The 23,544-nt window shown below is 38.5% G+C and overlaps 1 protein-coding gene across 1 annotated transcript; it reads left to right on the forward strand.

The window, feature by feature from the left end:
• Positions 1-863: 863 nt before the first annotated feature.
• opn7b (opsin 7, group member b) lies at positions 864-13,318 on the forward strand (the record flags this gene model as incomplete). The annotated part of the gene is made up of 5 exons (XM_083919489.1): positions 864-945; positions 1,056-1,218; positions 2,971-3,098; positions 11,970-12,304; positions 12,824-13,318. 5 exons carry the CDS (start codon positions 864-866, stop codon positions 13,316-13,318), a joined length of 1,203 nt encoding a protein of 400 aa, XP_083775615.1.
• Positions 13,319-23,544: the final 10,226 nt, after the last annotated feature.

A 23,544-nucleotide genomic window follows, 5' to 3' on the forward strand; every position in this document is an offset into this window, starting at 1 on the left:
ACAATTGAAATTATTTTATGTAGTTATAAAATCTCTCAGTACACGTGTGTATTATTGACTAACCCTGCATACTGTGATCATCTTCCTATTATTGACACTTATCACTACATGTACTTACGCAAGTAGTGCAAACACACACATGCAAGTGCCTGTACTGTATACAGGCAAGTGTCTGCATTTGTACACAACCCTGTGCAGGATTGTATCTGTTTACAAGCTGTGTTACATACACAGGCCACATACAGTTCTAATAGAAGGTCCACAAAGAGAAACATGAAAATAATTTCCTCACCTTTGGTATTCTTTGAAGATAATCTCCTGAGTTTATGGTAATAGGGATTTATTCACAAGCGGCTCCACTTTTAACCCCAGGGGATTTAACATGTGTCTTCCCTTTGTTGGCTCCCTTTAATAAGCAAGTAGAGGTGAAGTCATTGAGTAAATAGAAAGGTTATGAATATATTTGCATGTTATCTCCACCTATAAATGCCTTTAGTATAAATTACCCCAGCTGCAATGAGTACTGTATTGGCAGCAGCATGTGTGGAGGCAAAATTAGATTTTGAAGTGGTACGGAAGGGGACGACATGTGATTTCCTTCATGGTTTGCTTTGTCACCACTTACTGTTTTCATTTATTATTGCAACTTGGTTTGGGGGCATTGTAACAGTAGATGTGGTGGTCTAATTCACAAGTCAGTTTGTATTTTGTCTTTTCTGGGGTTTCAGGATGTAAGGAAAGAAAGCTGTTTTGCTTGCTCTGTATTTTTTATTTTTTATTGCCTGAGGACTAAAAACCCAAGTTTAACAAGTCGTTCTCTCTCTGTCTTTTCCCCTGTCTGTTTGTTTCGATGTTTGGTGGAGATGGGAAATGCCTCATTTTTACTTGTGTCCAGAATATCGAAAGACAATGACTTCCTCATGGGAACTCTCTACACAATTTTTGGTAAGTGATGTGATTTTGATTTTCACCCTACAGTAGGTTTACAGGCTTATCTGTGTAAATGTGTGTTCAAAATTAAGAACCCTAACATATCCAGCTACTCTGTCTCCTAGGTGTACTGTCGATTCTGGGAAATGGGATCCTGCTGTTTGTGGCCTATAGAAAGAAGTCCTCCCTGAAGCCGGCAGAGTTCTTTGTGGTTAACCTGGCCATCAGTGACCTGGGCATGACCATAGCCCTGTTCCCACTGGCTATCCCCTCAGCCTTTGCTCACATGTGAGTGGCCATTCATCTTTCCACCACTCTGCTCCATCAATCTATCAAGTTGCTTTGTCATCTTCACAGTCAATATTTTCCTGAGAGACAAGAAAACAGGGTAAAAAGACTAACAAAGAGTGAAAGGTAAGGCATGCTTAGAGAAGCAGGGCTGTAGCTACCATCGAGGCCACGTCTGTCATGTCCCTATTGTTCCCGGAGATTTACGAGGTTTTCACAACCTGAGCAGGAATTCACATTGCCATACACATTACATATACAAATGGCATTTTGCTGAAAACTTTGAGACTTTGGGTTTTGAATTTAAATCCGACAAATCAATAAAAATATGTAAATGTGGAGAGCAGGAACAGCCAACTTGAGAACAGGTTAATTTCCACAGGGTAGTAGGACTACGGGTAGGATTACATATCCCTCTAATGTTTCATAACCCTATTTGAGTCTTGACAAAACAAGATCCCACACAATCCTCTTACTCAGCATCACAATGTATTGATAACACTTGCTTTCAGAGGGTTTTTTGTGCTGGAAACAGTTGTGGCCTGAAAACAACCTTATGAGAGCAGAGGAAGTGTACTAAAAAAGTAATGGTGCAGACTATAGAGTGTCCAAAAACCCACTTTAAAGCTTGGTTGAGCCAAAGAGAGCTGCAATATCAGGTTACCATGCTCAGTGAATCTATCACTTTCTTCACTCATTTAGCCTCTCAGGCTTCATAAAACAAGTCCTACCTTGTCATCAAAGGTTGTTGAGACCATCTGAGGCTCTCCTGCCTCCTCTGTTTCAGTGATTATGTTAGGTTCAATATACTCCTAACGACGCTTTTGACTGAACATCAAAGGACAGCAAAGGACAGGGACTTGCAACATTCTCTATCCAGGTCTCTATCAAGGAAAGTGAATATTATTTTAGATAGGTTTAGTGCAATTACAATACAGAGGTCAGCAGATAGTTGGCATTGGATGATGCCAGTGCTCACAAGGCCGATTTACTGCTGGCTGCTGTGAAATGAAGATAGCATTCCCCCTTGTGTCAGTTTCGCCATTTTACGGGCAGACGTCAGCGTCATGGTAGCAAGCTTTCAACCAGCTAAACTAGTTTATCAGGCCAAAACACTATTGTACAGATGTCCCCAGCCCCCACTCCCAACTCCTGACCAGTAAAACATTTATCAGATTTGTCATTTGTGATGGTTGTAGGATGAAGCAAGTAACTGTAAAGCCTGTTTATATATGGAGGAAAAAAACGTCTTAACCTCTAATTTTAATGTGTTCCTTTCAACTCTAACTCCCAGCTTACATCATTAATTACAGTTAGATTAATTAAGAGGAAATACAGAAGAAATGAAAATAAAAAGTAATTAAAATAAAAAAAACAGCCCAACAATTCTTTTGAAGGCTGGGGTTGGCCTCAGTCCTGTAGAGGAGTGTAATGTCGCCATCACATCTAAAAAAAATGTAATGCAAGAAAAAGCATTCAAAATGGTTGATGATGTTCATGGCACTTGTCCAAATGGCTTTCCCTGCTTTCTGTGATCCCCCTAGCATGTGAGGGTGATAGCTGTCGTATGTGTGCCATGATTGGGTTAAAATGTATCATTGCTCACTGCAGCTGTAAAGTATATGACCCAGGGGAAGTTTCGGAAAAGGAATCACGTTTCATCGAATGGGAGTAATTCACCAGAAGGATCTTGCAGACTCATGTATCAGTCAACAACAACAAATGATCTCTTCTTTTTCTCTCTCCATCCAGGTGGCTGTTCCATAAGACAACCTGTATTGTCTATGCCTTCTGTGGTGTTTTATTTGGCCTGTGCAGTCTGACCAACCTAACAGTGCTCTCCTGCGTCTGCTGGCTCAAGGTCTGCTGCCCAAACTATGGTAAGACAACAAGCTTTTAATTAATTATTCTATATAAAATATATATATAAAAAACATCCTCACGGTGCTCTCTTCAAAGTCACTAATTACACAATAACAAGGCAGCAGTAGACCAGCTATTCCTGTGTTCTGCAAGGTCAAATTACTGTTTTCATCAATGGATTCTGGTGACTTTGAAGAGCACAGATAACAGCTTCAGTTCCCCATTCCCTGTCGTAAAGAGCTTTCTGATGGCAATGTAAAGCAGTGAAAATATACTTAATGTAGCATTCAGTGTATCAAATACATTGACTATGTATAAGTACCCTTTTATAATCCCACTTTAAAAAAATCTTAACTATCCTGTAACTAGAAGACCTGTTTAACATATTGATTATTTCTTATTGAGAATTGATTTGAGCTCTCCCCTGAAGCCAAAATCCTTGAATCTAAAGGGGGAAATATCATTTAAGTAAGGCTAAGTCAAGGGCTTGTTACAAAGTAAAAGTGTCCTGTGCAATAATGTGCAATAATGTTATATTCAAGGTCAAGCTTTAACATAAGGATATGTAAATGAGCTGTTTCCAAGGCCCTATAATGTACTCCCGCCTTTCTAACTGCATTCCCCCGCAGGGTCTTACGTTTTAAAAAAATCACAGGCAGTGAGTTTTTTATGATTAATATTTGTATTGGGTTTTTGAATATCGCACTTTACAAGTACACATGTGGAAATGTTGGTTACAAAACAAGATTGAGCCTTTTATACAGCAAGTAAACAATACACTATGGTACACGATACATGCACTCCAGGAAAATGATAAACAACAAAAAAAGACGAGACAAGAACAATCCAACAAATGATACGGCACAACAACACAATCAAATTAATTCATTAATTTAAAAAAAAGGGGGGTAAAAGACAAAGAATAATGAACAATCATAACGTGTTACATTCAGGCAACGTGTTCAGATTGGTTACCATATCTCCTACACAGGGTCTTTCATATTGGACAAGTATCATTCTCATTTCAAATTGAAGCTTTCCACTCCTCCAGTGCAGCCAGTCTGGCTAAGTGAGTGTGCCAGAGGCTGACAGGTGGTGATGATGCCTTCCATTCTGAAATAATACGTTTGTGCGACTGTCAGTGCTTATTGATGAATTTCAATTTGGGCTGTCCATCATCATCAATACAATGAGTATTTTTAAAAGCCATGAATAGCTTTAAGACTTTAAGACAGCAAGCTGACAGGAGAGCTGCAGCTATTAGTCTGGAGCAATGTATACTTCTACTAATGATAACTTGTTAACATTAACTTTAAATCCCCATATTTAGCATTTAAAGCAGTATTCAAACACTTAATAAATATGTCATAGCACATTAGAATGTAGTATAATGTAGACATTTCCGGGGGGTTAATTAATATACAGGTGTGGTGTCAACAATTATAACTTCTCCTTTGAAGACCTATTTTATTCATTTATTATTATGATTACCTACAAATATGTTTTACTTTATATGGTTTCTGTTTATACATCATCCTCCACTTACGGGTCCCCACAGGAGCACATTCATAAGTGCTTAAAACTACATTATGGTTTGGTATAAAGCAATTATTCAATGTTTTTATACTGACACTATTAAACTGGTGCAAGCATCGAGATCAGAACATCATGAACAGTCAATGTCTACTTGACCTTTTCCTTCCATTCACTCACATGAATAATACCTTGGTTTAGCTCAAGGTGTAAAGTTACAGACTACACTTAAGGACGCCATGCGATGCATTATTTTTCAAAGCATTAAATAGCAGCTGTGCACACATTATAGTGGGTGTCAAGGTAAGGAGTTCTGTTTTTGTAATAATCCAGTAAAGATTAAAGGTGCAGTCTGGCAGATCAAGTTGACTCCGTCAAATTCGAATGATTACAACTCTCACGGCCCTCCTCCACTATCACAGAGCTCCTCCGCTCCCTCCATGACTGCTCGTCAGCCTGTGTCTTTTCCCATGAATAAATGGCATGGAGTACATGCTACATGGAGGTTGGCTGACTAACTTACTTATAGATAGCAACTGCTAACGTCATTTAGGTTATGAATAGCTTGAGGCGTATGCCTGTGATATTGTAACTTGCACGGGGAGGGGGGATCCGGGGCGTGTGCTCGAACTGTGCCTGAGAGCCAGCTCTTGCACAGCCCTCAGTGAGTGGAAAGGATGACCCGGGCACTGTGGATCTTTGAAAAACAAACAAAAGTCTCTACATGCATGTAGAGGCATGGTTTTCTTTTTTCCAAAACTGGATGATTTATGTTGTTCTATCAGAGCATAGCAGATTGAGATGCTATATAAATACTGTGAAAGTATCTAAAACGCTCCACAGAGAAATGTACCCAGCCTGTACAATGATACTTAAAAACGAGTCATCAGAATGCACAGCAACAGTAGGTGGGGAGTTTTTCCCAAAGGGGGGCTTAAAGAGACAGGCACTCAAAGTGTTTCAGTCATCTGGTGGTATGAAAACCTAAAAGTGAGCATGACATGGGCACTTTAATGATTTAGTTTACTTCATGTTAATGTGCAAATGAATACTGATGTTATTTAAGAGGATCTACTAATCATTTAGTTTTTAAAACTGATGACTCTTGCCTATTGAAATCATAATGTATACATTTTTGTTGTTGTTGGACATCACAAGATCAGGGTGGTTTATGTGCAGAGGTACTACTGCATGACTCTAAAGCAGGCAGATGATTAGTGTTTAGTTCAACGATGCATACAGTACTTGCTCATGACAACATCGTAACTGTAGGTGAAGTCTGAGAGACATCAGTTATCAGTCAGTTTCACTTAAGCATTCACTCTCCAGTCTTTCATTCCTTGTGCATTTGAACTCCTTTCACGACACATTAGAATTATTGCCAACTGTTCAAGCAGCACATTGCTAATAAGCGTAATTAATCTCTTTGCCACTGAAGCCTTTTGGATTTATTGACGATTGCCATTGTCTAATTCACTTTAAGCAGTATAGACAGTTGATTTAGAGTCAATATCATTAGAAATACACTCTTAGAAAATCAATTATTAAACCTTTGATTTCATGCAGAAATTCCCATTATATTATATTTAGGGTTCTATATCAATTCTCACAGGTTAATGTAGTTTCAGAGTTTTTTCAAGACTCATAACTTACTCTTGATTTGCACATTAAACTATCATTTATTTTGTCTTTATGCCGTGAATCATAAATTATAATGAATTGAGAAACAATAAATACGCAATGTGTACAAATCATTATCAGTTGTCAGAAACTGTATCTAATTGAATTCCGGTCATTAATTTCATTATCGTCAACTCTCTTCATATCCATATCCTATTTTTGTAGTACAAATTCTTCATACCAGGAATCTGCACCCTGGAGTGAAGGATCCAGGGAGGTTACCATTTATATGCATCACACACTCACACTGGCCCATACACACAGCAGGGGTACACAGAACAGAGCCAATCTGACATACAGCACTGTATCAATGGGTTTTATATTTCCTGACACATAAAGTTAAAGATGCCTGAATAAAGCAGTGTTATTTTCACAGGAAAAGCAGGATGGCATATTTGGTTGAGGAAGAAATCAGCACAACTAGTAACAGCAGCACAAAATATATCTGATGCGTAGATGTAAATGTCACAATTGAACTAATTCAGGCGCTCATTTGTCTACATCTAACTACACAGGACTTTGAAAAATTAGTGCACCAGCCAGCAGCCTCCAAAAAGAATTAGGCCTCAACCAGACTCCAGTAGGCTCAGCAAATGCTACTGTACTAATTTAGACTCAGTATAATTGTAGCCAAGGCTGGGTTTTTGAAGAGCTCCCCTTGTCTGGTTTCCAGAGGAACACAGTCTATAAGGCAGTGTATAACCCAAGAGACAAGCCTCACAAATAAGAAGGGTTTGAAATGCAAATGAGCATAAATAATTACGCTTCTATGAGCCTTCCCTGCTAGGAATCGCAAATGAAAAAATGTACAAACGTACCTAGTTTACAGACCCAATGTGAAAACATGCTGTGCTCTTGTTTTTAAACTCGCTTATACACTTTAGTGGGTAACTCCTCTATTCAGACACACAAATACACACATTCTCGCAAATACACAATCAACAGAGACTACACATTGTCATTGATGCAAAGATAAAGACAGTAATCGCAGACCTGCAGTGACAGCGGTTTCAGACAAACTTACTGTCAACCACCTATTGACAATAAAATACCCTCAGCAGCAGGTTAGACATGTAGACATGCTGATGTATGCCATCAACAAGGAAAGTAATTGCCTCAGCAATCTTTATACTTGTGACACCTGCAGGCACACTTTCTCTTTTATAGCTGCTGTGAGTTTAAGCTTTTTCGGCACTTACATATATCAAATAAGCCATCAAGACATTTTTTTTCGTGTAACAACTATTAACGGAGAAATCAGGGAGAGTCAATAACAGCCGGACATGGATAACACTGATTAGCTCAGAACATTACGGTGAAGGCATTAAAACAGCTTTTTCTATCATTAATATTACTCAAAATAACACCAAACCTCTGCAGTAGTATGATAAGTATCCCTACAAATAAAACGAAGCACCAAAGGGCTCCTTGCTTTTGGAATGAATTTGGTAATCAACTTGAATGTACTTTACTACGAGAGGTGCTGGTACCAGGGCCAGTTGGTAAGCCTTTCAAAACACCCTTTTAATAAACTCCAGGTTCGCTAACTAAATAATTGGTGCTTTGTTTTATTTGTAGGGACTCTTATCACGCTATTGCAGAGGTTTGGTGTTAATTTGAGCAGTATTAGTGGTTAAAAAAGACGTTTTAATGCCTTTGCCGTAATGCCCTGAGCTAATCCGTGTTTGCCATGTGCGGCTTTTAGCAACACTCTTTTTTTTTTACACACAAAAAAACTGTCTTTATGGCTTATTTGATGTAAATGCCTAAAAAGACCATGGGATGATTTTGCGCCAGAATTACACTTCAAACCGGGAAAATGTAAGAAATTTGTAAAATTAAGCATGTTTTTTAATGAATACCAGAAAGGTTGGTTTAAGCACTAGTTGTTGTAACTACAGACAGTTAACTGTAACAGTAGGAGGACTATAACAGTAAAGAGTAGGATCACTCGTATCTCTCTTTTGTGGTGAATACCTGAACCAAAACCATTTACCTGTTGGAGAGTACCTGAAAAAGCTAGAGATTTTGCAATTTTTATAGTTAATTTTAAGTAAATCAGATTAGACAACAGTATAAACTGACTTGGGTGTTTTACATATCTAATTTGCATCACATCTCAGATGTAAAACCTTAAACACACATGCCAAACAAGCACAAAGAAGACAGCAAAAAGCTAAAATCACAAAGTCTTGATGCCTGCATGTTAACAGCTCCTGTATTACTTTCTGCAGAAGGAGATAGAAACATCTCTACACCTAAATGTCAATCTGCTGCTGCTACTAATTTCATTCTGTAAGTGGAGTTCATTGTGTAGTGAATAAGAGGTTTGGCAGTGATCAAAGAATTTCCCCTTGTGACGAATCTGACATCTGCCAAACGTGACTGAGTGGGTTTATGTTGAAGTTACAAACCTGTAACCATGGAGTGCTTTGCATAAACATTAGAAACAAGAGGGACTGTGTTCATGGAGTAACCCTGTAAGAGGATAGGGTTACTTGGGGGGGGGGGGGGGGGTGGGGGGTCATGATAACATGTATTGGCTGCTGACACAAGGTTCAGTTTCCATGTGTGGAGTTATTATTGAGTAATCTGAGTATCACCAGATGAATTTCGTTCCTAGCTTCACTCATCAATTTGGGATTGCTCCATAGCAAAGTGTGTTCAAGAGGCTGGGCCTTGTCAAAAATCCTACAATTGATTGGATAAACCACCTGTCCGTCCTCTTTATTGACATGCTACTTCAACCACTCACATCAAAACCAACCCGTGACACTGATGAGAGCGAAGCAGGGAAAAGCCAAACCCGGTCAGGAGTGCGAAAACATTGTTTCCACCAACAAAAGCCCTCAGAGCCGTTCTCTGGTGTTCTTTTAAAGACGAAATATTCACTAGATTGGACAACATGGATGAAATAGCAGCATTGATGGACATCTGCTTCCTCGTTCCGAGCTGCAACAGTCGTTTCTCCGCTACGTCACATCTATAAAACCCCGCCCGGTGGACCTGACCATTTTTTGCGGACCCTGAAATCACTTTCCTATGGATTGAATCAAGATGGTTGAGTGGAGCTAGGGGGAGTCAAGACGGAAAAAAGGCAGAATGAAAGTCATCGGGCGAGAGTTAGGTTAATTATCGAGATGTTTTTACATTAAATTCAACATGGCTAACTGTATCAGATGTCAAAGGACAATAAACGTGTATTGTATTGCATGTATGTGGATTTTTGGGGCCCACTATAATCAGAAATTAATTAGAAATGCTCATATATATATATATATATAGGGAAATGGCTTTGACAAGGAAATGACTTTGACACTGCTGTTAATAAAGGAAAAATGTTAAAAGGAACTGAATGTGAAAATATATTCTACTGGGATTTTTATTTAGAGCATGGAGTCTACACACAGAACTGATGAAACATTAAACTATGTCTACAAAGATTTCTATTCCAACTTGATAAACTGCATTGCTTTTTTAAAACAGTTCTCCCAGGATTCACCCATGCGGTTGAGTCTAAATATTAGCGATACAAAGAGAGAAGAGAAAAACAATATTTTTGTAAAGGCTTGAAATCTTTCAATCTACCAGACTGATTCCCTGCTGATGAACAGTCTTACTTAAATTTTCATAGAGGATGTCAGGGTGTCCTAATTCTCTATACCCATGTAAGTAATGTGATATTATTGCTGAAATATGCTGGAGCAAAGCACTAAAGAACATGTTCCAACGTGCAATTAATGCCTCAAACACTTAGTAGAGGAGATGGGGCATCAGGAAGATAGGTGAGGGTGATGGAGAATGCTTCTTGCATCCTGTCTTTTATACAGGGTGTATTCCAGCCGTTTTATTTGTCACGGCTGGAATACACCCTGACGAGAGACAAATTAGCCCCTTCTTGGTGATGTAACAGCAGCACATGACTTGGGTGCTTCCTATTAGGCTTAATCTACAGCCACCGATGACTGCTGATGAACTTGTGAGCACTGGATCGAAGTCAATTTAACAGAAGGCTGAGGGTAGATTACTTGGGCACGTCCTCGTTCACAAAATAAGACGGCCTAATGACTTAAGAGAGGAGAGGTCTGAATAGCAAAAAATGATGGGAGACGCTGAGGAATCACTTTACAGTTGAAGAGGACTGACTTAGTGTTAATGCTGAGAAAATAAATGTTTTAAATAGATCCCTATTAAAGTCAAAGAAGACATCTCTCACAATATATGGCAAAATTGTTAGATATATACACTTCATATTTGTGGGAAAGAGAGCTGGTTTCCGTAGTCAGTATCATAACATACCCTCTATTGAGGTACCAGGAGAAAAGAGTTTGGTACATCCCTATATATAAAATAAGAGCATGTTTGTAGGCTTTAGTTAGAAATTGAGTTTAGCTATCCATGAAAAAAAGAGCTCAGGTCGAATCCATCATGTGCCACACGGATAGCTGGAGAGTTTGTTCAGTGAAGGGATGCTTCACATCAGATAAAAGCCATCTGTAATGGCTAACCAGCCCCCTTCCCTAGAACCACACAGTTCAGTGAGTGCCACAGGGCTTAATAATCATCCTTCAGCTTGAAGGGTAAGAGAGCTGGGAGTCTGAAGAGGATGTGTGGTACCATAGATAAGGCTTCTTATGTTCTCCTCCTGACTGATTCCCCTCTGAAGAAGCCCTCATCTAAATCAATTACAGTCAACAGTTCAGTATTTCCCATGGATCCCTTTATTCACACTGTGGCACATGACTGTAATGACAAGTTTAGGCCCCACCATTAACCCTGCTATAAACACAAATGCATCTTAAATGCAGTATCCTCACATTTAATAGATTAATTTAGGTTCTAATGCAAATACAATACAAATCCTATCACAAAAAAAAAGGTACTAAAACAATGGCATCTTGTTCAAAGAAGATAAAGATTAATAATATTGTATTACTATTAATAATATTAATATTTAAAGTATATATATAATATAAATATTATAAAGTAGCAACCCTAATTTCTGCATTCTGGTGAACTAATTTAGTGAATGTAAAAGGTAGTAGAGGGAACTGAATATATTGTAATTATGTCTGATTCCACCATTTTCAACATATTTATATATATATATATATATATATATATATATCCCGGTATGCAGGAAATAAACAGCCAATACTGAAAAGCGGTGACTGTGTTTCCTTATATGAGGTATTGTGTGCACAGGTAAATTGTTGTGTAGCTTCTTAAATGTATTTTATTTGGCCTCTAAGCTACTCTCCATACAAATGGAATAATGTTTACATGTGGTTCCAAGACATTATGAATATTGCTTACTTGAGGTCGCACAAAAACATTTATTGGCTGGAGAAAAACGATAAAATGAATTGTTAGCTGAGCTGCATGCACATCTTTTCAAACATACAAACATTCCGTCCAATGTATGCTAAGTTGTTATTGTATTGTTGTACAATATCATCCCACTTCCTCCTCCTTCTTTCCGCTACCCCCCCCCCCCCCCCCCCCCCCATTGCTTGTTATCAGCATCAGGTTACCAGACTTAATATGCTTCAGTAGCATATTGTTGCTATGCTGTTTTTTCTGTATCCTTCATCTATGTCCTCATCTGTCAGTAATCACTCCCCCCAACTCTCCCTCATTTGCCTCTGTTTCTACCCTGCTATGTTTTTCCTCAGGTAACAAGTTCTCTTACTGCCACGCCTGGTTGCTGGTTGCTGGGGTCTGGTGTTATGCTGGAGTTTTTGCTGTAGGCCCCCTGTCGGGATGGGGAGATTATGGGCCTGAGCCTTACGGTACAGCGTGCTGCATCGACTGGTATGCTCCAAGCCAAGACTCTGCAGCTATGAGCTACATCATCTGCCTCTTTGTCTTCTGCTACATTGTGCCCTGCACCGTCATCTTTCTGTCCTATACATTCATCCTGATGACAGTCCGGGGCTCCCGCCAGGCTGTGCAGCAGCACATGTCCCCGCAGAACAAGATCACCAATGCACATGCACTTATTATTAAGGTAAATGCACAGGTTCACTTTCAAAAATGCTATATATGTAGACCTAATGCCGCATTTCCACTGTTTGATACAGATCTGCTCTAATCACTTTTTTGGTACCAGTAGTTTCCCTTTTTGTTTTCCACTGCAGATATTACCCCCCTCACTTCCCCTTCAGATTCTCAGCTAATCCCCGCAGAGTGAAAGTGCTGTGACATCATCGTGTAATGGTCATCAGACGATAGCCAATGGATTCCATTCTTGCATTTCAGCTTGTTTGCTCTCCACATATACTGTTTACCTGCATGGAACCCAACCCTGCTCGAACGTGATTGGTTAATATTACTCTACTCGTTTGACTACAAACGAAAAACAGACCACCTCCACTACCCAAATCTTGTCCTGTTGCCTACATATTCTACATTCTTCTGCAGAATCGATTTTGAAATCAGGTTGAGCATAACAATGCAGTAGAAAACTGGCATAAGTAAAAGTGTGTTTACATGACAAATGCATTTTGTATGTTGTGTCTCTTTTCAGCTTTCCGTGGCAGTTTGCATTGGTTTTCTGACAGCATGGAGTCCATATGCAGTTGTGGCCATGTGGGCAGCATTTGGTAACCCAACAACTGTACCACCCATGGCTTTTGCTGTGGCAGCTATGTTTGCCAAGTCCTCCACCCTTTACAACCCTATTGTCTATCTGGTCTTTAAGCCCAACTTCCGCAAGTCCCTGTGTCGGGATGTGGCCCAGTGCAGGACGACACTCTGTGGATGCCAGCACAGCTCCACACAGAAGGGAACTTGCAGCCAATCTCATCACAAAAAAGAGTGCAACTCCACAAGGTTGTCAAATGGGCTACCAGAGAACCATGGGACCTGCAGACACTGTCCTCACCCTGAAACAGTCACTGGTATCAGAGAAAACTTTACAGAATACAGCCCCCAGCAGACGGCCAGGATACTTAAAGGATCAATAAATAGTGAGGTGGCTGTCAGTCAGCTCTCCAATGAGATGCAGAGTGACTTCCTTTAGAGAAGCAAACAAAATCAGACAGTGAGAAGGTGAAAATATATTAGTAATGGAGAAAAAAACTGCAAGAATGAAGGGTGAAAAACACTAATTGCAAGTGAAAAACAAAAAGTGTGTATTTTTATAACTTTTAAGGTCAAGGTTTAAAAACTAAGAACTTGTCTCAAGCCTCAAATAAGTGATACTGCCAAAAAAATAACCACCAAGTTAGAAAACAATACAAGAGAATAAGCGAGCCGAACAGCCAACATGCAACCAGAGATGTGTACATCAATGTTTCATCAGGTCAAATTAACCAATGTCAATAACTATATGATCACCATGACTGATAAACATTGAGCAAACAAGACTGAGATTCAATGGACTCACGGTGCAAATCACTTTAAGCTGGATTTAGTGGGAGGATATTGAAACTTCCAACTCCCTAAATGACCTTTTCTGTATTTATTAAGAGTATTGATTATGATGATGTGTTTTATTAAATAGAGACTTATCAATGCATGCCTAAGACTGAAGGACCACAGGGTTGACTCCAGGGCAACTGACTCCTTTCCCATTGCTAGGGGGCTGGGGGGTGGTTACTTATTTTTTTATATCTGTTACTTATTCATGCTCTCTTGCAAACTCTGTGCTGACTAATTTGGAACGGTGTCAGATCGCTGCTTGGGCTGAGAGGGATGGAAAATTTTGGATGAGATGATAAAGACATCATAGCATCGTGACGGAAAAGGTGTCATGTTTCCATCACTGCCAATCAGAGCTGGAGCTAATAAATACACAACTTTGTCCCGGGAATGAATGATGTTTCTAACACTTCTCACTTAAGATAAAAGCCAGATGTAAGTGGGTGTTAGTGGATATTTTGGTCCAGTGGGAAAATGAGGTTGTTAGGAAAACCTTAGTTCTGTCTCCTCATTACTGAGTACAGATTAAGGTCTTTAAGGCCAACTTTTACACCTGTAAAAATTCACATCCTATAATTTACCCAGGATGTTGTATTGATTGTAGAGGTGTTGCCAATTTGTCTAATCAACTGTGTCCAGGACAGAATTATAAAAGCAGAAGGATTGGGGGCAGGACTTGGGATTGCCAAATCTATAACACTCGATAAAATCTATCTCTCTGTCAATATGCTGTATGTGGAGACCTCCTAGAGAAAAATATTCAAGGTAGCGATACAAAATCTGTGTGAGGATCCATCATACAGTGGTCCAAAATGTAGCTTCAAAGTTTCTGAGGACCATCTGAAATGGGCATAAACATATGTGGAATTGGAAGATATTTCGATAATATTTTAAATGTTAGCATTTTGTAGGGATGATGTCATTCCTTTTTTTTTTACATGAAATTCAGGCAAAAATTCACATTTAAAATGGTAAGTAATAGAAAGATCAAGGTTGTCTTTTGCCATATTTTAAATGTTCATAAAAAAGAGATCTGGCTCTTATAGACACAGTGGAAAGGGGTGATTAAAGGAAGAGGGGAGCTGTGTACACAAATTGTCATCTTTTATTTCCAAGAGCCTGATCAGGTGCAATCATGTAGCTCATTAAAATGAGGAGTGGAGAGTTATGATTATTTATAATTTGAGGATTGTTTTATAGTTTTGATTAGGATTTCTGTTGGTTATGATAACAATGTGCTCACCACAAGTAATTTCTGAGATCTGGATACACTGAAAAATTACTACAACAATGTCAGCCAGAGGAAGAATCGAGCAGTGGGCTGATGGATTGTAAACAAGCCAACAATTTAGTCAGATTCTCTATACCATTGTAAAAGTATACTTAATACGCTAATACAACCATTAATTGCAGAGGAAAACTGTGTGCACAATCATTTAATCAATCACAATTGTCAGGAAACTAAACTGTGATTGATGTTTACAGAGGACTGATATATTTTTCCATTAATTTTCTCTCTCAAATAAGTTTAGCAAACCTTGGGCTTTTTTTAAAGGACAAACTCATATCTGTCATAGGACTGCTTTTTAACAGTCTTGATGCTTTCCCAGATTTCATCAATTAACTTGGTCAATATGTTATTAGCACCGACAGTGACGATGTCCAAACCTATGAAAATAAGACCTTAAACTGAAGTGTTATTTTAAGGTCGTCAGATAACCTTCAGTAAAACCTGTGAAGCCTGGTGTGTGTATGAAAGTGAGAGAAAGAAAAATCATGTGGTTTATTTACACTGTGCGTGTGTGCGTGCGTGCATGCGTATGTGCCCCTACAATGGGCTTCTGTGAGTGTGTGCTTTTATGGGCAAAAGTATGAGTGTGCAGCTCATGAGAAAAGCTAACAGCGTATCAGTAAATTGTTTTTTTCTCATCAACAAAGGTAACACTGAAATGGGCATATTAAACATGTTCCACAAGCCATTATAACATAAGAGTAGAAATTAACTTTGTCTATGCATGGATATAGGCCAGTTGCCTTTAGTGTTCCTCGTGCCTCTTGAAATAGAGAGGGCCTGTTGTTCAATAAAAAGATCTGTAACATGAGAGACACATGGCTTTACTTTCAAGCCCCTGCCAACATTATTTCTATAAAAAAATGCCCAGCGAGCATAGCCGAGCTTAACTGGAGTGTTTGTCCAACGAGCAGTTTTGTACTTTTCCCCAGGCAGCATAGGTCGTCAAATGGAAATATAAAAAGACCTGCCATGGACACCATTAATTAGATCTGCTAAAGTGCATGCTGTAGCTGACTGGTGTGACTTTCATGCTATGTCATGATTCCTTTCTTTACTACGGTGAGGGGAAATTGCAGTTCTGAGCAGTTTTCACAGTTTAACTGACTACAAAAGCAGTTTCCATTGCGTTCACTCACTGTCAAACAATTTGCATTAAGTAATGCAAAACAACAATGTCAGTACATGTGATGTATTCTGCTGCTGGCTGCACCCCTCAAATGACTGCTCAAGAAATGGATATTACCATCACAACAGGAACTAATAGATCACTTGGGTTTTTCTCACAACACTTAGTCCTGGGGTAGGATCCTTGTTACTGTAGTTCAGCTTACAGCCCTGTTAGCTGTAGGTTTAGGTTATGTTCAGATCGACATTAACATTGCATGAATAGATGCAGCTCCCCTCATAAATTTCAGTGGGGCCATGCAGTGACGTAGAGAGCTCTAGCAAAAAATCGGACAAAAAAGTTTTACCTGCTCAATTGTACCCTTTACGCATCCAGCATCACATCGTATTGGCATACAAGTGCACATTCCTGGTAATATGAATGGGTTATTTCTGTTAACTTCGTTGAAATGGAGGATAAAACAATTGCCGCCGTGATAAAATTCTGTCTATTATAAATTGTTGTGCAGTGTTTTGTCAAGTGAAAAGCCTTTAAAGTCATGGCTCTATTACTTGAACCAAACTTTCTAGATCATATGTCTCCCTATCCTATCATGAGGCAAGAACATGATATATTGAATAATTCTGTGAAAACAGTGCTGACAATATTTTAAAACGTTTGCTTTCTGCAATATCTGCTTACTATGACTAAATGTGGTAATGGCATGGTAACTGTGGTTAAAGGAAAACATTACTCTCAAAATGTCCATTTGTATAACAGTTACTGAGTGTTGCCTTGAAATTACGAAGACAACTTTGTTTTTGTCACATGCCTTCCCATTTAATGGCAAGAAAAGTCTTGATGCATTGAAGATATATGGTACCAACAGTCAAACTATATCAAAACACCCATTTACAGACTCACATGCAGTATAATCCAAGTCATGGATGAGCAGTGCACCTGTGCACGTTTTTCAGAGTAGTTGAATTGTTGGAAAAAGTAAGGTTGTAGCAAAAAGGCATTAGTTTGGGAAGTACTGAGCATACGACTGGAAAAACAAGACTTGGATTAAAATGCATGAGTTACGTGAGAGCTTGTAAGTGGATGTGTTGATATAGTTTTGCTCTTACTAAACATGTCTCCAAGCTTTCTTCATTAATTCAAGGCAATGCTCAGGGAGTGATTTATATGCAAATGGTCATCTTGAGTTATTCCTTTTAAGATTATGATTAAAGTTAAGCAATGTTAACACTTGGTTAATATTAAGGTGTGTGAAAATAACATGCTAACTACCTCCTGCATTAGCACTGGACATAAATACTTATTTAGTTATGGTTATTTTTTTAATGCCATTTACTGCCAGGGACTGCAGATAAAAATTTGCCTGTATGGCTAAATCTGGCACATTTACATGTTGGACTCAAGTGCTCACGTTAATTTATGTGCATTGTCCCTTCTTAAATAAATAAACATAAACTTGCATACCATTGCATTATACTAAAGTGAAGTTGTTTCACACTTTCCAGATGTCTCCTTCAAACTTTTAGCACAGGCTTTACTGAACCACAGTCTGGAGCACGGTTATTCTCCACTTTTCGTTTTTTTATACAAAAACATTTATAAGAATATTGAAGTGAATCAAGGTTTTAATAAAAGCAATGGAACATGAACATTTATTTTCCGATCAAAAAATAATATGCTGTGAGCCTTTTGATTAACCCAGAGCTGTCAGGTTCAAGTTTAAATTCTTAACCTGAGGTGAGGTCAAGGAAGATGCAGGCTTTTTGTGGCCTCAGTTCATTTCAACCCTCGGCTGAGACATGTTAAGTGTAAAAGCCTTACAACTGTAAAAAGAAGCGCTGTTTGTAAAGAAAAACAGGCCTTTTCACTGATGTATACAGTCACAGATTCGTATCAGGATGTTAGAGATAATACTTGTTTTTTTATTAACGATTGTATACAACTGCATGGATTTTCAGGGTAGCAGCTCTTAACCTCCAGGGGGAACACAAAGGTGACAAGTAGCTTACTAACTGTACATTGTACAATTGCTTCCCAGGAAAAACTACCTGATATTACTTAGTACTTTGATCTGTGAAATATGTTGCTGGTTTCATGTTGGCTTTATAGGATTTAGTAGGAAAAGAGTGTATAAGTTGAAAGGTCACTGAAATGCAAGTGTCATGCTGGAACCAAACGTTACCGCCACCTTAACTCTCACTGTCAAAGCCAAAATGTTGTTGGTCACTGGTATTTTTCTACCAATATGCAGGTTACTATTAAAGGAACACACATATCAAAGACTTGGCTTTCAGTCCTGTGCTGGATGGGCTTTGTTCGACCCACAAAGATGAACAGACAAACCAGGATACACAACTGTGAAAATGTGATGTCTTTATTTTCTATTCTGTTCTACTCAAGGAACAAACACTGCAAGTACCTGGATGTATATTCTTAAATCACTCTAAATATATATATATATATATATATATATATATATATATATATATATATATATCAGATGTCAGGGATTTCTTGTAGACATTTGTTTGCATGTATGTAGATAAGTGTATGTACAGATGCCTGATTGAATTCATATAATATAAGCCTAATATAAGCCCCAATGTCCAAATACGGGATGGAGAAACCTCTTGCAGTGTCTTGGAAATGGGAGTCCGTACATCTATCAGCTATAATTGTTTATCCTTTAAAGGGTCGCCGGGGGCTAGTTGGTGAATTTTATTTCTGTGTGTTATTTCAGCTTCTGACTGGTGGCTTTCAAAGTGTTTCCATAAATGTTTCTTATTATAGGGTTTTAGTGCAAAACAGCTTCCAGGTTTTGTAGCTTCCCTCACTGCAGCTGGAATCCATTTACCTTTAGCTCCATTAATAGATAGATATGAAAAGAATATACTTAACTGAATTTATATTCTAAAAGCGAGATCAATGGTATTACATAGCCATAATAAAATGGCCATTACAGTTGACCATTTTAAATCAAGCTCAATTTTCAAAAATGGAGTTGTTTGGGACATAATTAACCACGTGGGAAATATGATCCCATAATAATATAAATGATAATGTTATTGTATATGCAACTTCTATGAAGGTGACTGTTTCTACCTCCCAAATAATGATGGAATGTATTTGCGGCATTTGTTGTCTGAATTTGAATTGGAGATGTGAAGCATTGAATATTAAGAAGCCCGTAGCAGAAGAGTTTGATGTGATTACAGCCACTTGGATGAGACGTTTACGGCAAGTGAGTTTAATTACAGAGAAATAAAGTGCTAATATGTTGAAATTGATCATTAAATGGCTTAAACTGGATGCAATTATTATTTGACTTTGCATCAAGTAATTCCTGCCATCCCCAGTACAGTGTAAGGCATCAAAACTTTTGTTAAACATGCTTATCTGAACTCTCTTTCCTTCCTGAATGATACCTGTCAAGAAGCAAACTGGAAACCTAACAATGGACCAAGTTAATCCCATTCGAGACATGAGACTGCATCAGCAGAAATATATGCAGTATTTAGAATGGTTTATGATGCACTTACAAAATTCTTTAAGCTGACGCTGTGTCTGAATTATGTGGTAAACCCTATACGAACTCTCTATATGTCAGTTCTAATCCGCTGTAAATAGTTAAATGCGATTAGGAGGATGCAACTAGAATTTGAATCATCTGACTGCAGCGGAAGAGAGAAGTCTTTGTATGAATCCCTATTTTCCTGTTGTCTTTTGAGCAGCAAACACTCTGTCCTCGGGAGATTTGCAATTTTATACTGCATTGTTACTATGCTGGCATATAAAAATGCAAATACATACATGTCAGAGGGTTTGTAGCACCACAAATGAGTCTGAATGTGACATATTGTACATATATGTATGTTGATATAATGGAGAAAAAAAGTATCTATATAGATTTTGAAATTATTATTCCATTATAATTATTTAAACTATTATTGCTTGTCAGTGAAGTTTCAGATCCATTGTGAAAAATGTTTACATCTTTTGTTGTTTTGTTTCTTTGTTTTTTGTTGTTGTTTAAAATGTTAAAATATTGAGGATTGTATGAAAAGTGTCAAATATCCAAGGGCATATCATTTGTTCTGGGGTAATATGTAATTATAAATAAATATAATTCAGGATTCAATTAATGAATATCACTTCGTTTGTGTTCCTTTTCTTTGTTTTTAATAGTTACTGCAGAACATGACAAAAGTCTGTGCTCGGTCAACCTTGAATAGCCACAGTGATATAGTGAGCAAAAGGTTTGCAGTGGGAAAGGCTTTACTTGATGTATGTTGCTGAAGATAACTTCCAAAGTTCACTAATAACATTATTTGTAGAACCCGCATGTTAACTTTTTCACACCACCGTAGCCCTAACACGTATGTTTTCGAGAGTGTGCATGTAGCTGCCATAACTGTATCATAACATCTTAACGCACTATAAATTCAGCCTGTCATGGCAATCCATCCAAAAGCTGTCAAAGCATTTCACACAAAAATGTCAGTCTTGTTGTGGTAGCGTGAGAGTAAAAGTCAGGCGATCACATGAGTAGGTGAATGAATATATGTACACAATGTCATTGCATTTCAAGAATCAGCATATGGAAAGAAATACTTAGACACACAACAAAAGGTTTGCTGTCCATAATCAGCAAAACTGATCCAAGTGGAAACCGTTCAACTGTTTATGCATATGTGAGAAGTAATGCACTGTAATTTGTATGTAATCCACATATGTTATACTGTAGAAATTACGTAAGGAGATCAGGTGAGTAGCATAAGAGTGCTAAAGGGAGGAGGGTCGGAGTTTTGGACGGAAACCAAAATACATGACTTTGACCATTCTTCATTTTCATGTATGAACCTGAAAATGGGCATGATGAATCTCTTAGAGATCCCCTTAATGTGCTTTCAATGTGTCCTCATTATGTGCAAAAATGTATTCAAAACTTCAGCTAATATAAGGCTTCAGCAGTCTGATCTAGCCAAATCAAATGGATATCTTCCAAAGATATAGTATTTTTAGAATAATATTCCCTCTTTGTGTTTCCCCAAACAGTGTTTTTGTATTCCGCTGCAATGGAGGGAAAGTAAAACAGAGAGATTTTTCAACTAAAGTTTGCAAGATAACCACTTTATTTGTCTAATTTAGACTTCTAAAGCCAAATCAGTTTCAGGTAGACTGTGGAATGTGTGTTTTCACAGAACTAGGCCTTTGGGTTGTGCCCTCCATCACCAACATCGAAACCTTATTAGCATTGGAATTTGTATTGGTCAGTATGAGTATGAACATAGGTAAAAGGTGTTTTAATTTGCATGTGAGTCACTCAGGGGGCCATTTGACCAAGTAGAAAGAGGACCTAAATGGAGAGCAGGGCCTCTTTTCTCCCCTGAGACATACCCGGTTGCTGATTGGATGTAGCTCTCAGCGGGATGTGACGCGTAGTAGTATAGACGCCACAACAACACGGCGAGGTAGACACCTTTATTCAGTGGTGTAGTAGAATGCTGCGCAGAAAATTATCTGTGTACGAATTCTGGATTGAATTTCCCACCTGTGGTCCTTTTCTGCATGCTTCATACCTCTTTCTCTCTCTCTCTCTCTCTCTCTCTCTCTCTCTCTCTCTCTCTCTCTCTCTCTCTCTCTCTCTCTCTCTCTCTCTATCTCTCTCTCTCTCTCTCTCTCTCTCTCTCTCTCTCTCTCTCGCTCCCATTTACACAAGAATGTGCGCACACATAGGTGCCACTCTACTAGGGCTAATGGAAACATGCCTAATGACTACAGCAAGCAACACCTTTTTCATTGCTCATATGGGCACCTGAGTATTGTTTTAAGACTGACTTGAAAAATGGTGAACTTATCCTTTAAGAAAATATTAAGTTATAAGAAGAAGTATGTATTGAGATGGGGGTCAGACTATCGGAGTCAGCTGTTGTTGTCCCACCTAAGCAAACCCCCTCCCCATATTTTCTCCCTATACCTATTCATATTCACACACACACACACACACACACACACACACACACACACACACACACACACACACACACACACACACACACACACACACACACACACACACACACACACACACACACACACACACACACACACGTACACATACACATACACATACACATACGCACACATACATACACACACAAAAACACACATAGTGTATATTTGGGATCTCTTAGCAGGCTTCTAGCTCTAATTGGTTTAGTCACAGTGTTCTCCATCTAAAAAAAGTTTGATTGAGAGTGTTTCCCGTTGCTGTAGCAAGCCAACTAGCCAAGCTTCACTCAACACAGCTCACATTTTATGTGTATGTGTGCATACTGAGTGGAAACAGGTGACAAATTGCAAAACATAATGAAAAAGTAATATGGTTTCCTTCTATTTTGTGTGAAGGGGTGTTTAAATAAATAATGATAATGAGAAACTAAACCATTAGTACTACATAATAGGTGTTAGTACAATATGACCTTACTTTTTTTGCTCAGTTTTAATCTTAATCACCAATTCAGCAACATCTCTGACCTTGAACCAATAGCAGAGAAAACTTAATTCACTGAACACATGTTAACACCATCACTAACACCAGGTGATTTTTACCCGAGATAATACACCCAATAAAAAGTACATGTCTTCAAAATATATCAAAACATGACAATACATGAAAAATTTGAGTAGTGTTCTTTTATTTTAAACTGTCTCATGTCTAACAAAATGAAAGAAAAGCATTCTGAGGGGACCAGATAAAAATGCTCCAAAATTACTGGAAAATTAGGAAATTGGGAACAAACAATTCCTAAAAAAAAATATAATGAAGATGGAAACTTGTTTCCACCAATTCCTGGTGAAGGCTCAGTGTCCTTGGCACACAAATAACACTTTCCTTGGGTAGAATCCACCAAAAACCTACTTTCTTTCACTATTGCTGGGTGAAAATGGCCTAAACATGTGCCTGTAGGAAAAAGTGTGTTTTGGGTTAGGAAAACACCCATGCCATCAAAGATTTCAAAGACAATGCTGAAGCTACCCAGAGACCCATGACACTTAGATAAACGCAGCATAATGAAAATCACATAGATTTATTTGCCTGGGTGAAAACCACCGGTAATGGTGTTCTAGGGTTAAGAAGAACTATCTGCTGCAATTTTTGTTGCCGTTTTAAACCTTTTCCACTCGCTTTGTCCTTGCGCACCTGGCCTTCAGCATTAACCCTGGAGATTCAGGTGTAGTCGAGGGTACTTGACTGTATGGGAACAGATGGACATGATCTGGCTGCCTCACCTCAACAAGACGCCCCTGCTGAACACCATCTGCCAAAATATCTACACTCTGCCAGATCTGCAGTAGAGCATCCTTTCAGAATGGGGAGGGCTACGTCAATGTGAGCTGCACT

The sequence above is a fragment of the Echiichthys vipera genome, assembly GCF_963691815.1.
Source record: "Echiichthys vipera genome assembly, chromosome: 9".
In the NCBI taxonomy this organism is placed as follows: domain Eukaryota; kingdom Metazoa; phylum Chordata; class Actinopteri; order Perciformes; family Trachinidae; genus Echiichthys; species Echiichthys vipera.